Source organism: Penicillium subrubescens (genome assembly GCF_028828155.1).
Source record: "Penicillium subrubescens strain IBT 31985 chromosome Unknown utg000004l_segment0_segment0, whole genome shotgun sequence".
Classification (NCBI taxonomy): Eukaryota; Fungi; Ascomycota; class Eurotiomycetes; order Eurotiales; family Aspergillaceae; genus Penicillium; species Penicillium subrubescens.
The window spans coordinates 3,373,925-3,389,818 of NW_026643154.1; the positions used below are offsets into that span (position 1 = coordinate 3,373,925).

At 51.1% G+C, this 15,894-nt stretch overlaps 2 protein-coding genes across 2 annotated transcripts; both read left to right on the plus strand.

The window, feature by feature from the left end:
• Positions 1–595: 595 nt before the first annotated feature.
• On the plus strand, positions 596–6,523 carry N7473_006253 (Ankyrin repeat-containing protein; the record flags this gene model as incomplete). The annotated part of the gene is made up of 2 exons (XM_057152193.1): positions 596–6,412; positions 6,467–6,523. 2 exons carry the CDS (start codon positions 596–598, stop codon positions 6,521–6,523), a joined length of 5,874 nt encoding a protein of 1,957 aa, XP_057009998.1.
• Positions 6,524–7,941: 1,418 nt separating this feature from the next.
• Positions 7,942–15,645, plus strand: N7473_006254 (uncharacterized protein; the record flags this gene model as incomplete). The annotated part of the gene is made up of 2 exons (XM_057152194.1): positions 7,942–10,567; positions 10,619–15,645. 2 exons carry the CDS (start codon positions 7,942–7,944, stop codon positions 15,643–15,645), a joined length of 7,653 nt encoding a protein of 2,550 aa, XP_057009999.1.
• Positions 15,646–15,894: the final 249 nt, after the last annotated feature.

Sequence of the window (15,894 nt, forward strand, 5' to 3'; positions counted from 1 at the left end):
TGGTTCTTGGGACTGGGATCGGCTGACGCAGTCACGTCGAGATGAATGGTCTGGGGAGATTCATTCTTGTCCTACCCACTCTTTTCGCAGGCCTGACTCCCGACTGGCTTAGATCTTTGATTCGTCCCACGTAGATGTGTATGCGGCCCGACCACTGCAAACAGTATGCTTCGGTACTATTGACCTTTGGTGTACGCTGAGTACTGTGAAGGCACATTCAACAAACCGTCTCAGCCCCGTATGGAGATCAGTGGATCCCAGGCAATATCTGGCCCCATAAAGCTTCAGGATTTCTCGTATATGTAGCCGGGTAAAGACAGCTCTGTCTACGACTCCTATGCACTCCGCACTTCATATGGCCAAGGTCCTGGATGGCCTCAAAAACCAGGCAAACTGAGGCCCTTAGAGCCTCATCCAACGAAGACCCCTGGAGGTCCGGGCTATTAAGCCCCGCCCCGATAATCATTTAGTTATAAACAGTACCCCTAACCGTATCACACCTCCCTTCTTTCCTCGTCCAAGTCTCAAAATTGGTGGTACTCTCATCATCATTCAGTGATCATCAATCCCACTGCCCTTCGGACCGTCGGACGAGATGTACCTCCCACAGCCGCCCGTTGGCCTGCCAAAGAACAAAGCAACTAAACCGGATTTTGTTCCAATAGAGTCACTCGTCTCTTCGGGTGATTTTCAGCGTAACTTGCGGTGTCGTGCGCCTGGCACTGGGTCCTGGATCTTCGATACACCCGAGTATACCTCATGGCATGATGGTGATTTGCAAAACATCCTCACTATTCATGGCCCATCAGGCACAGGCAAATCGGTCCTCGCAGCATCTATCGCAGAAAGACTTCACCAGACTGAGAAGGATATTCCTCTTTTGTTCTGCCCTCAGAGACTTCAGACTCCTCTAGTCAAGAGTCCCTGGCGAAGGAGCTTGTCTTCCATCCTTGTCCGGGACTGGCTTGCCCAGGCATTTAAATTCGCACCGGACCTGCATGGTAAAGTTCGAGATCTAGCCAGAAGAAGCAAAAGGTCTAGTTACTTCGCAAAATGGGAGTGGAAGGATTTGCACGATGTGAATCTGATGCAACTTTGGTCGCTGTTGACCGAGGCGATTGAAGCTATTCCCAAAATTTACTGTGTGATTGATGGTGTCAATGCCTTTCAAGATGCGGAAGATACGGAGTTCTTGAAAGAAATGCTTAAATGGAAGGATCTGCATCCTGGTACTGTCAAGATATTGTTCACGAGCAACTCTACTGCACCTATTGAAGGCGAGATTCGTCTGGACATGGACAACGAGCTTGTGTGCCAAGACGTGCGCACGTTCTTGAATGCCGAGCTGCAATCATTCGATGTGCCTGATGATACAGGGTCACTAATTCGAGATGCGTTCAGTGAAAAGCCGTTTCTCCATACCCGCCTCGGACTGTTTGTCCTCAAGCAGGATAGCAATGTCATGGCTATTTCACAATTATTGGACGGGGTGACACCAACGCTGTACGAGTTGTACGATCTCATTCTGGAAAAGTGCAGCACCGGTCCATTTGTGCCCTCGGATTATCGACGGTCGATTTTATCTCTCTCCCTCTATCCTGCACGTCGACCCCGCCGTCCAGAACTGCTTGCGGCCCTCGAAGTGGTGTATGGGCCCGAAGCAAAAGATATCAACTTGATAAAGTCAGCCTTCGGCCCACTGCTAGAGATCCTAGGCGATGGCACCCTGACCATCCTTTGGAAATCCTTCATCTCGTACTTACACGATGAGAACCGAAGTCCAGAAAGCCAGGCCTTGGTACCTGTCATCTCGCCAGAGGATGCACACCAGCATCTGGCAACTATCTCCATGAAGGTGTTGATGGGCAGGTTCAACGACGAAAAGAAACTCGAGGATGTTAACAAATCCAAAGAGTGGAGCGCTGCGACGAGGTTTCAGCCTTTCCTGGACTATGCTGCATCGAACTGGTTCCTCCATACTCGAGAGTTACCAATTATTACAGGTGAATTACGAGAATTACTACTCCAGTGGTTTGGAGAGCGACAGGAATGTGCATATCGCTGGACCGAGGAACTATGCGCTCCTGATCCGGAAAAGATCGACTCTATCACGCCTATCCACATTGCAGCATGGACAGGAGCTGTTAGCATGATACAAATCGCCGTGGAGGCAGGCTGCTCGTACAATGACACAATGAGTGATGGGACTTCGCCTCTGGCTATTGCATCTAAGTATGGACACGAGGACGTAGTCGTCTATCTCCTACCTCGAGGCGCGGATCCAAATTTAGTCGATCGAGGTGGTGACAATGCAATTGACCTCGCCGCTCGTTGCAATCATCTCACATTAGTACAGATTCTGATTCAAGCCAACGCCGATGTTAATGTCACCGAGGAAGAATCGGAAAGGGCTCGTAACTACCGGGGAGGCTGCTCATCAGGAGGATGTGATACCCCCTACCCACGAAGATCATCTGCTTTCTCCAAGGCATTGATGGCTCAAAGAACGGAGATAATCCGGTATTTGTTACCATTTGCAACTGACCCCAACGAAATTGCACAAGGAATAGATACGGCTGCCACAAAGGGTGATATCCCCATGCTCGAACTTCTCTTGAGCTCGCCGTTGGCAAATGTGAACGGCAAATGGTCCGATGACACTCCTCTATTCCGAGCCGGGCTTCCTCACAATTATGAAACGATGAAATTCCTTCTTGAACGCGGTGCGGACCCTAATCTAGCATCAAGAGGACTGCGCTCTCATGGCTGTGTCATGGTTGGTTGGATGCCGGGTGATCCAGATTCTATTCCTCTCCATGCCGTGGCCGGTTTCGATGTTGGTGGCGAGCACCACGGGGGCAGTGCCGAAGAAGCGCGCAAGTGCTGTCAGCTACTGTTGGATGCTGGCAGCAACGTGAATGCCCAAGGACATTGCTATATGACTCCCCTTCATATCAGTGCCTCCAAAAACCTTACCGGAGTAATGGAGCTTCTGTTGCAACACGGCGCTGACCCAAATATGACAGACCAACAAGGCCAAACTGTCTTCGACTCACTCCACGGAAACAAGGAATCTCTTCGCACTATTCACATCTTGGCCAAGCATGGACTTAAGCTAGATGAGCCTCGTGGACCAAAGAGAATTATCCCCCTATTCTCATTGTTCAAAGACACGAGGGGCTTTGGCAAAGACCTCGATCCATTGAAGCTGGCCCCTTATGTCTCTGATTGGAACGTTACAGACGAGGATGGTAACACTTTTTTGAACCTGATGACCAACGCGAATTATGCTTCGGAGCCCAATTTCTTCTCACAGCTTGTCCAGCTCGGCTGTGATCCCCGAAAAAAGAACAAAGATGGCCTTGAACCATTGCACAAGCTCTGCCATTTTTACCAGGTATACAACTTAGACAAAGTTGAAGCCGTTGGTCACATCCTTGTCAATGCCGGAGGTGATATCGAAGCGAAAGATGCCAAGGGATGTACACCCTTGCACCATCTAGTGCAGACCCTGAGAAACCGCGACCCCGAAAATCAAGAGCCCATATCAAAGTTTGTCCGCACGTATGGGCCCAATGTAAATGCCACCGATGGAGATGGAAACAGCGCGCTGCATATGCTTTTCGAAGGACGGCCTTCCGAGATTTTTAAGGATTTAGTGGTTAACTTGGGTGCAGATGCTCGGGCAACGAACCGGGCGGGCGAGAGCCTCATGCACGTCTTGATGAGGGGCAGTCTCGCCGAGGATGCTGCTATTCCTGTTCAATTGGTCCAACAGCTTGCGGAGTATGGGATATCCAGCACTCATCAAGACCAGAGTGGAAATACTCCGCTCCATGTTTTGTGCCAGACCCGACTGAGTTCCAAAGCCAGTACTTGGCCATCTAATGAGGCAGTCGATCTCTTACTTTCTCTCGATGATGGTCTAACCCTTGAGATGGAGAACCACCGGGGCCTGCGCCAAATCCATACCGCTGCGGCAAACAACAAGCTGCTCGTGGCGAAACTCATTTCAAAGGGTGCTTCTACGTCGAACACAACAAAGAATGGCCAGAACATTCTTCATATCGCTGCTTCAGCTCGTGAAGGAGACATAGTGGGGTTCATGGTCGACCATTACCAAAAGAACGGAAACCTTGGTCTATTCTTAGATCAGCCCGACGAGGTTGGATGTACACCATTACATGCAGCCTGCAAGGTTGGGTTTCACGAGAGTGTCCGCCTCCTTGTGGAAGCTGGAGCGAAGCTTGATGCTCGTGACAATGCCGGCTGTACGCCCTTGGATATCTGCAAGCAATTACTTGACGAAGTGGTCAAAAACAGCGGAGATGCCTGGGACAGCAATATTAGCTACGGCTACCAGCCCTACCAGCATGGCCAGTTTGGTTCCGAGCCAAATACTCAAACAAACGACGGAGGGCAGATGATGGAGATTATTTATTTCCTTGGTCAGGCTATGGATGAATCACCTGTCCTCAGAGGAGATTATATGCCGAACACCCAGAGACGAGTCTATCGCCAATCTTGCTTTGCACCAGTCATCAGGAAGGGCGACTACGGCGTGTTCCGGAAATGTATCGACCAAGGCATGAAATTCACTCCTAGGGATAATAAGCGCATACTTGACCCTCTCACGATCGTCGTGAATGGTGGCTATGCTTTCTTGTTTGACTTGATCGCTCAGTCGTTCCCGAATAATTCCTTTTTCATGGGAAACGAGGATGTGGCGCCGTACTTTTTGACTGCTATCACGAGAACACAGCCAAACATGCAAATCCTGCAGTTGCTGGTGGAGAAGTTTGGAGCAGACGTGAACATGAGAAAAAGAGGCTCCACTAGCATCTGGACTGGCCAGTACGACGCCTGTGAGTCTGGTGCCCTTCATATCATTGCTCGGGGCTATATCTGGTGGCACAAAGAAGCCCTCAAATACCTGCTGGCGAAGGGAGCCGATCCCAATTTGAAGGACGGCAAGGGAAGGACAGCGCTGCAATTGGCCGTGAAAAGTGCATATCATGGTGCATTCATGAGCAAAGAAATCATGTGGATTTTGCTGGAACATGGCGCTGATCCAAACCTCCCCGATGAGAGCGGAATTGCACCTTTAGACGAGAAGATCAGGGATCCTGAAGTGACTGAACTTCTTGTTCGCTTTGGGGGCAAGCCAAATCACCCCGATCGCTCCTTCGCACTGTGCAAGGCCATCACGAAGCGTGATCTTCAAGCCGTTCGGGATCTCTTGGAGTCGGGACAAGACCCCAATATCCTGCCACCCGAGGAGCCTCAATTGTCAGATTCGTCGACTCAAGCAGGTGGACCAAGCAAAAAACGGAAGGCTCCCTTTGACATGGCTGCATTTCTAAATCGTCCCAGGATGGGATATCCCCTCGAGATCGCCGTAACCGATATCTCCGATGTGAACCGCCATCCCGATGCCTTAACCATCATAAGACTTTTGCTAGAACACGGTGCCGATCCGTTCAAGCAAAGCAAACATAACGAGAAAACAACCATCCTGCACCATCTCCTTGAAAATGCGGAAAGCGCGGATGTATGTGAGATACTTCTCGGCCTGGATGGCTTAGGCCTCGAGACTCGCGACTCATGTGGCAATACGTTGTTTCTGGCAGCTTGCAAGTACTGGGAACGACGATGGAAAAGTATCCTAGACGTTCATCCTATGCGTTACATGGCTCTTCGTCAAAGGGGTGCTGATATTCGTGTCACGAACAACAATGGAGACAACGCGTTACATATCGTTGTATCCCTTCCGGGCAGACATCGAGACGAAAAGGATAGAAAAGCGGCCATGTCTACGTTGATTGGCCAGTGCCCTGAATTAGTCCATCAGCGAAACAACGATGGCTTCACGCCTTTCCAGACTGCTTGGAAAAATAATGATTCGGACTGGTCTTGGCAGGTTCTACTCGATGCAGGAGCTGATTTTACCACAGCGGCTCCAGATGGGACCACTGTGCTTCATGCATCCCTGACAGTCCGTCCGGACGGGGTGAAATGGGTCAAACGCTTCCTGGATATAGGTCTGGATTTGAATGCTCGAAACAGAGATGGGGAGACACCGGTATTTGCTTGGGTGAGATCTCCACAGCCTTTGGTGGATGAGATGCAGCAGTTGTTGAAGGCTCCAGATGAGAGTTTGGACGACACCGATGAAGAGGAAGAGGAAGGACTATTCATCAGAACGATTTCTTTCTTGAAAGAGGCGGGCTTTGATTTCCATCTTGTCAATTCCCATGGGCAGAACTTGCTGCATGTCATTGCTCAGTCCGGTGTTGAGAAGCGTGGAATTTTTGGCGATCCCGCGCCGCGAAGAGCGCTTATCTTGTTTAAGGAATTCGTTGCATATGGATTGGATCCTTCTGTTCAAGATACGAGGGGCTGGACTGCATTGGTAGGTTGATCTCTCGTGCTTAATTGATGTCTCATGACGCTAACTATTTTATAGGACTATGTTTTGTCTACTGGCAATGAGAAACTCTCAGATTGGTATGCCGCACGCTAGATATGGAATCGAGTTGGGAAATATCTTTGGATGAATAGGAGAGTCTTGCTCAATTCTCAAACCCTTGCCTGAGCTGTATTTAAATTTTGTTTTCATCTGATTATTGCTCGTTATTGTTAAAATTATTGCACAAGTATGCTCTGCGTAATATGTCTATAGAAGTCAGGACTACAATGACCTCTACGGTGCGCATCCAGCTCAAGAAACCGGGTCCATACTGACGGCCCCGCCCGCCGAAGTAGAACCGATCCCACGATGTACGATGAATCGTACGATAGTAGTCCCATCGTCTCTCGCCGATCAAAGGTCATGACATAGATGGACATCATAATTTAGCGTTTAAACCAGGATACCAAGATCCAATTCGTGGTCGGGAGCTCCGGAATCGACCAGGACCGGTAGTTCGCGGGGCAATGACCTCACTCTTGTTGAATCCACGGATCGGTGCAGTTCAGATAAGCAAATTAAGGTTAACGGGGATAAACATGCCCAGATTACTAAGGAATGGACCACCAGTCATGAACTACAATTCTGCGAATTAGACTCTTGTGCTTGTACCAGCGCTTCTTGAGGGTTTGTAGAATGTGTGAGCCGAGTCTTTACGTCACTGGATGAATCTTTGGGTACTCGATCGTGTTCTCACGCGACGGACATTCTTTGTTTCCCAACTTGATAGCTCTACCCCACACTTTAGTACAGCTCCAACCAATTACTCTTACAACCGTCATTGGTGTTTTCCGATTCATTTTTCTCGCCTGGGCTTTTGTTGACAAGACGAAAACTTTTGACGGTGTTCACCAGAGACATTGCGGCGTACTGATATGGTCAATTGGGGCCTTAAGCATCCTGCGAAGCCAGCTATAGGATATCTCTCGCAATTGAAAACACGACAGATCAAAACCATACAAGACTAACACTGTAAAAAGAGCATGAAAGCTAATAGCAAGTGATCACCGGATCGTAGTCTCCACATCGACTCCCCACACTGGATCCCTTCCAGCATCATTGACTTTTCACTCAGGCTTGGAAGCGATGCAATAATGTTTCCTCATTTGCTACAATCCGCTTGCAGACTTGGAATCAGGTCAAAAGCAAGCCGTAACCAGCTACGTGATTGGTTGTCTTGGTGTCTCCAAGAAAACACAGCCTATCGATGACCATCCCCTTGCGGCATCGCCGATACCAACCCATGATGCAATGACAGAGGAGGTCTGCTTCACTCTTTTAATCGACTGGAAGCCTGTCCATTCGCCGCGATTCAATCTAATTTTTACAACAACTGAACTCAATGACTGTATGATAATTTCAATTTAACCATTACGAACACACGACTGTCAATTACTACGACCGCCAACTGTTACAACTCTTATCTATTTTTTATTATCTATTTATTTTACTTTCGACGCCAAAAATCCACCATGTCCGCCAACGAAATGAGAACCGAAGCTGAGCACCACGGCGAGAGCCTCGGCTCTCGGCTCACCAAGAAAATCAGCAAGAAACTCTCGCACAGTGGCTCCAAAGAGGGAGCTAAAGAAGGTGCCAACGCGAGCTCAAGCAAAGAGACTGCCGGCGAAACTGGCATGGGCCAACAGGCTCTCAACAAAGGCCAGGAAATCAAGGACCAAGCAATGAAAGGAGATTCCAGTGGTGCCAAGGACATCGCCACTAAAGGAGAAAACACGAAGAATACCATCGGCCAGGGAGATATGGAAGGGACCGTTGGCGGACTCGGCTTGAGCGAGGAAAATGCGAACACCAACAACGGTGCAGTTGCCAGCGGACGACCCGGAGGATACAGACCAAGTTTTAGTATTGGACCCATCGAGTACAACGACGATATCAAAAAGGGCCCTATCTCGACAGGCATCCAAAGAGACACTGGCCAGACAGGTCTCGGTGCGATGGGGAGCAACAGCCAGGATGGGGGAATAGATACCAGCAAGAAGAAACTAAGTCCACCTCTGATGGGCGGCTCTCAGATGGGGCAAGGAACTAGTCAAACTGGACAAGAGCTCAATCAAGCCCGCTCTGCCATTGGCCCAGGCCAGAATCCGATGGGTCTTAGCAAAGATCCATCGACACTCAGTCCAGGCTCGAAAGGTCTCATGCCAACCCAACAGGGTCTCAGTCCAACTCAACAAGGCCTCAGTCCAGCCCAACATGGTCTGGGTCCAACCCAGAAGGGTCTAAGCCAGGGCCAAAAGGGAATGGGACAGTCTCTTCCCAGCACAGCCAAAGCTGCCGGCGCAACTTTCGGTGGCGAGGAAATGATGCAGCAAGAGCTTCGTGACCAATTGGCTATCGGCAACGATGTCTTTGGCAACTTGGGCGCCGACAAAGCAGCCACCAAGTCAACAACCAAATCACCTTCCCAGCAAGCAGGCAAAGGTGGCTTCGGTGCGTTTGGAGGTGGTGCTCTTGGGAATATCTTCCGCCGAGCATCTGGCCAAGGCAAATCGGCCAAGAGCAATGTCACCAAAGAAAAGCCCATGCAGACGACGCAGACGACTTCGCAAACGTCCAAAACATCCAAAACTACCGAAAAACACGGTATCAGCCGAGACAATATTGCTGGAGCAGCTGCTGGAGCAGGTGCCGGTGCGGCTCTTGGAGGAATGGGAATGAAAAAAGGCATGGATCATGCTGGTGTGAACAGCTCTGACATGACCAACACTGGCACGACCAACACTGGCATGAACAAGTCCGGCATGGGTCAGGGAGGCATGGGTCAGCCTGGTATGGCTGGTATGACTGGCATGCCCATGAACTCGAAAGGACAAACCAGCACAGATTTGTCTCTCCATGGCGGTACTGTCAGAGGAGGCAATGCTGTCATGAGTGGCTCTGGCGAGTCTCCCAAGACTACCAGCTCGTCCGGCAAAGCAGGCGCCGCTGCAGCCACTGGAGTTGCTGGTGCTAGTGCTGGTGCTGCTGGCATGGCCGGAAAGCCTGGCATGTCCAATAAATCTGGCATGACTGGAACTCGAGGAACGGGTATCACCGACGATATGACCCAGCAGGGTCTCAGCAAGGATGCTTCCAGCCGCGGATACTCGGGTGCCACCAGCTCGACCACCACCAATACCAGCGGAGTGTCCACTCGAGCCGTCCGAGGTCTGAGTACCAGCACCCACAAGGTCACTGTTCTCCAGGATAAAGTCCAGGCAGTCTCGCAGAAGTGCAAGACTCAATTGGGCGTTTCGGCCAGCGAAATTAGCGAGCGCAGCCCAACCGTCGATACTTTCTTCGATGCAGTTGCGGCGGAACGCCTGCGCTGGATGCCTCGTGATGGTAGCAGACTCGACTGCAGTCTCCGGTGGGCGTCGCGACTGGCATATGCAGTCGATGCTCTTCGTGAGTCGACTGGACTGTTTGCCCCAGGTGCCGATGCAGCTGCCCAATTGATCTGGGGATTCATGATTCTTTTGTTGGAGTCTGACATGGACAATACCGATCTCTTCGAAAGTGTCTTTGGCCGATATGGACGCGTTGCTGTTGGCATTTACTTGCTCCTTCAATATGAGTCTGCCTACAAGACCTCTACTCCCCTCCAGCCCGAAGCCGCTGCAGTGTTTTCGGACCTTCTTGAAATGGTCTGTACCACTACGACCAGCTGTGTTGAAGGGTTCAAGGCCAAGGAATCGAATCAACTTATCGAACACAACGTTGACGCAGCCTTTGTCACCTACGCGAGGCGTTACTCGACCCATTGGAATGCCATCGTCGAGTCCGCCACATCGAAGCTGGTCAAGCAAAGCTCGCTGATCTACTCGAGCCCCGAGTTGGGCAGTCTCCGCCAGTTCCTCGGCGTCCAGGACCGTCCACTTCAGTTCATCCTTGAATCTCGCATGCACTCTCTTGCAGAGGGTTCCTTCGAATGGTTCAACAGCAATCTGTACGATTTCTCAATTGGTAAGTCTCCAGTTATGCTGGTAACTGGCGGTGCAGGATCTGGAAAGAGTGCTCTTGCCCAGTGGACCGTCGAGCGTCTGCAGGAATCAGCAGAGCATGATAGCTGGAATGTTATTCCATACACTATCCGTGAGTATTGACCCTATCTTATCTTTGAAAGCATTATTCTGATTTAACTAGGCGCCGATATTCCCGTTGCAACCTTGACACTGCGCATTCTAAAGGGCATCCTGCATCAGATGCTCGACCACTGTGTCAGCGATAAGCAGACCCAGGAGGCGATTCTGGTTCAAGTTGCCAAGGCAGCTCAAGGTGCCCTGGACGGAGCCGGCGACGTTGAGGTTGAAGAGTGTCTCTGGCGAGGTATTCGTACCGGCTTGGCGTCGAACATTCAGTACATGTTCGTCGTCGATGGCCTCGACCAGATCAAGGGTGGAGATGGCGACGCAATTGCCGTTCTGGAAAACTTCACTAAGATCCTGACGGAACAGAATGCGGGCTCCAAGATGATTGCATTCACCAGACCGCTCGGTTCGAAACCACACTCCACGAACATCGAGCAGTTCATGATGCAGACCACGCAGACTCGAACTGATTTGGTCGCTTTTGTCAATAAGATGCTCTCTGCCTCGCACTTTGATACCGCAAAGGGTGACCAGCTCCAGTCTACCGTTGCTGCTATCGTCAACCGCTCGCAGGGATCCTTCAGCTGGGCCGAGATGGCAGTCGAGTATGCCAAGCAGCAGAGAACTTTGGCGCAAGCCGTCTCATCTGTTCAAAGTCTGCCACAGCCTATGACTGAGCTACTTGACTTCCACATGAAAAACCTTGATCTTAGTCAACACGAGGCAGTGTCCATCATGTCATGGCTAGCTGCATCGGAGAGACCTCTTCTCGTCGAAGAGATTGAGGAACTCCTACGTGTTGAGTCCAAGGGACCGAGCTTCATGTCGCGTATGAGCAACACTGAAAAACAATGGTCCAACGCACTTCGTCCTCTGGTTATGACGCGTGATGGAGTTGTTTCCTTTGCACACACATCCATCCGTGATCATGTCATCGGCCAAGCTAGAGCTGCCAGTGTCAAGTCGCCGCTCAATCTCAAGGAAGCCCATTTGGATCTTCTCATGAGATGTCTTGGATGGGTGCAGCTCAGCGTCCGGGAAGAGACTGAGCTCTCGATGGACAAGTTGAGCATGGAAGAGCGCAACCGCCTCTTCGACAAATATGTCATTCTGGAGTACACTGCTCGCTACTGGCTCTCTCACCTCTTGTCATCGCCTTTGGTGTCCGATGAGGGCGAGTTCCAGTTCACAACAAGCTTCCAGAAGCTGCTGCCCGCGACCGTCCTCTTCGCTCGTATTGAGCTGACATGCAAAGAGTCGCAGTTTACTCGGTCAAGTGTTGTGGAGTTGTACCGCCTCGCGACAGACATCCGTCGCCTGGCCCTGGGCGAGAAATCCATGGGACTCCTGGAAAGCTTGCTTCTCAGCGCCCGCGTGTCCAAGCTTGCTCATGCTAGCCACGCCGATGAGCATTGCTACGAGGCATGGAGACTTAGCCAAGAGCTTCTGGGCCAGTCAGATCCCATCACTCTGAACTGCGCCGAGATGATGACCCAGTCGTTCAGCGAGCGCGGCACGATGACCTCCCAGCAGGAGGACATCATGAAATATCTCATCCTGACCGACTCCGAAGTCACTGGAGTTGAGTTCAACCAGCGCCTGAAATACCTCGGTATGATCGTTGGCATGTACAAGTCTCGTGGTGACAACAGCTCTGCCCTTCTTATATCGAAGCAGTTCTACCAGCAAATTCTTCAGAAATACGGTACCAACTCGAGACAATCCTCCGAGGCTGCTGACTTCCTCACGAGTCAGTTCTCAGCCACTGACAGTGACGAGATGAGTCGCGACATTGCGAGAACCAAATATGACAATGTCATCCGAACCATGGAAGTCACGGACGAGCGTCGCATCAAGTACTCCTTGTACATGGCCCAGCTTTACGAGCAACAAGGCCAGCACGCCCAAGCCTCACCCGTTCTGTCGAGTCTCTGGGCTGGTCTCAATGCCCGCGATATCGATTCTGTGGACATGATGGACAAGAAGGCCAACGTGGCCCTCATCTATTACCAATTCCTCCGTCGCCAAGGCCGCAATGACGAGGCTGAAATTATCATGCGTGAGCTTGTCGCCGACTTGGAAGTTTCCGGCATCCAATCCCCGGAGATGATGCAGCGCGTACAGCTCCTGCGTGCCGAGACTCGCGAGATGCAAATGTACAGTCTGGACCAGTCTTTGTCCATCCTCATGTGGCGCTATTACAAGCAGAATCACCAGGAGTATACACCCGAGGCCAGAAATTTGGCAATGTCGCTGGCTGAAGGCATGGCCAATTCGGTCTCCATTGAGGACTCCACCATGATGTCTGGAAGCGATCGTAAGCTGATGGTCGAGCTTTTGGACTCCATCACCTCGTCGCCCACCAACATTTCCGTGCCCACTTTGATTCTCTGTCACAATCTGTCAAGTATCTATGTGCGTGAGGAGGACTGGAATGAGGCAAGCGATTGCTCCAAGGCTGTTCTGCAGCATGTCTATCCTTCCATTGAGCAGCCTGGCTCTCACAAGAAATTCACCACTGAACTGGCACCTCCTGTTGCTGATCTGGCTCTGATTCTCGCCTATTGTCACTTCCGAAGACTGCATCTTGAACAGGCTACCACTGTGTACGAGAATGCCTTTGGCTCTCTGGTTGTCTCGGACAAGGTACCCGTCGCTTCTGTTCTGGCTGTCGCCAAGGCCGTTGTGGAATTCTATGAAACGACCTTCCAGTTCACCAAGGCACTTACGCTTCTCCACACAGTCAGCAATTTTTTGACCTCTCGACTGGGCGAAACGCACAAGCACACCATTGAGAATATGTACCTTGAAGCTGCACTGGCCGATCGACTGGAGATGAACAATGAGGCCAAGAGCACCTACGAGCGCATCTACAAGAACACTCTCCGTGACAACAAGATTGCTCCCGAGGGCATGGAAGCTGCCCTTGCCCTTATCGGTCTCTACGAGAAGGAGATGCAGTGGAGCTCGGCCTTAGACATCTACCGTCATCTGTGGCCCACAGTCGTCGTACATGACAAAATGCATGCCTATGATCAAATTCAGACTGAGCGTCTGCTCGAGAAGACATACATCGGTTACATGACCATTCTGACGAGTCATATGAAGAGCTCCGACTTCACCGAGAGATACAAGGTTTCTTCTGACTACGTGACGACCTGCCGCAATGTCTATGGTCCCACGCACCAGAAGACCCTAAGCGCAACTCTTCTCTTCGCCGAGCTGTGTGAGACACATGAATCGTACATCGACCAGGCTATCACGCTATACAAGCAGCCTCTGCAGATAAGCGAGTGGGTGCCAACTTCCCAGTCGTCCAAGGGCCTGGACCAGATGACCCAGGCGCTGCCGATTACTCTGAAGCACAAGCTGGCTCAGCTGTTCGTTCGAAAGCGTGATTCTACCAGTGAAGCCCGCTCGCTGTACACTGAGGAGTTCCAACTTGGCAAGAAGACCCAGGGTTATTTCTCGACCACCACGCTGTCCTGGCTTCGTGAGCTTGCCCTCGCCCATTCCCGGCAGGGTACACCTACTTCTGTCCAGCAGGGTAATGCCCTTCTTCACAACTATGTCACCGATTGCCTGCATGCCGGTGGCGACTCGGACATGATGGCCAACTGGGCACGGAAGGTCGCTGCGATCTATCTCGAGTGCGGCTTTATCGAAGGAGGAAACAATGTTCTCGATGAGCTACGTCAACGCGTGGTCTACGGTTCTGAAACATCTGTAATGGTTCTCAGCGACCGCCGAGACACAGTATTCACGGCCGCCTTTGAAGAAGCCTTCGGCCGTCGCGCCACCTCCGAGCAAATTATGAACGAGATGGCCCGCGAAATGCAAACCCAGCAGGCCTTTGCGAAGAACCTGTCCGGCCATGACTTCATTCCGACCTTGATCTCTGGTGATCGTCTCGTTCGTCTGCAGACGGACCAGAATCGGACTCGGGCCGCAATGACTACACGCAACAAGCTGTACGAGTACTTCTGCACCACGCTATCTGCTACATCAATCGCAGAGCGGGATGTCGTCAAGCAGTTCTTTAAGATCTGTCTACGGGAAGTCCACACTGAGAAGTATAACATGAATATTCTCAGCACGACTACCAAACTCGTCCGCGACTTGTGCAATTCATCCCGTTTCCAGGATGCAAGTGACGTAACAGGCGTGCTGCACTCGTTCCTCCATCTCACAGATGGTCTCAACAACTACGACAGCATCATAAACGCTACAAAGTTATGCCTCTATCTCAGTGGCCACCAAGCAACCAAATGCGAAGACAAAGCGATCCAAACCGAAATGTCCGCCAAAGTCAAGATGCTCCTCCAAGAACTCATGGCCTCCTCCAAGGCCATCGGCATCGAAATTGTCGATCTGCCCTTCCACGACTTGAACGATATAATCACCCTCCTCGGCGAACACGAGATGTTCGACGATCTGGAAGGTATCCTGACTCAACTGTGGACATCACGTATCGTCCAACGAACCTGGACCCCCGACGTGGTCGTCTGGATCGGTCGCCGACTCGTCGAAACGCGCTTCTGCCGTGGTTCCGTCGATTCAGCCATCCAGCTCTGTCGCGATATCTGCTATAACCTCCGCCAAGTATGGGGATCTTGTGACCCAGTCACCCTTGAAATGACCAAGCTTTTATCCGGACTCTTCACCGCATCTAATGATCACAAGTCCGCCGCTGCGCTGCACGAAGGTGCCCTGCATGATCTGATGGGTGACTCCGAGGCGAAGAAACATCCCCGTGCGGCGGATACTGCATCCCAGCATATGGAGCTTCTCCGTCGGGCACAGTCTCGTTTGGGAGCCTCCACCAAGGCTTCCGCCCATGCTGGTCTCATGTCACAAGTGGCAGATCGATTCGGGTTACAGTCGGAACAGATCCAGGGCGTTGGTGATGCGAATGGTGGTGAGAAGTTTGGTGTTTGGTCGAGACCTAGACGGTTTAGTATTGATGTTGAGGATTTGGATGAGCAGGGGCAGGCTCATCATAATCATTTGCGTGAGTCGAGTGGTGCTGGTTTGACTAATGGTAGTGGTGCGCCCAGGAGGATCTCCGTGCAGGCACTGTGAGTGAGAGTCTGGTATAGGATTTGGATAGGTGGTCGAAATTGTCTCATGTAACCACCGGTTGGATTTGTTGGCGTTTGGAATTGTCAAACGGGTAATATGCACTCCCTGTGTAATCAAATTGTATAGTGTATCTATAGTCTTGAGTTCAGTCAATGTCACTGTTGTTCATAATATCTTCTTGCTAGAATGCGTAAAATCACGGGAACCCCTTCTCTATATCGGACAAGGGGCTCGCCGGTGGTAAAGGGA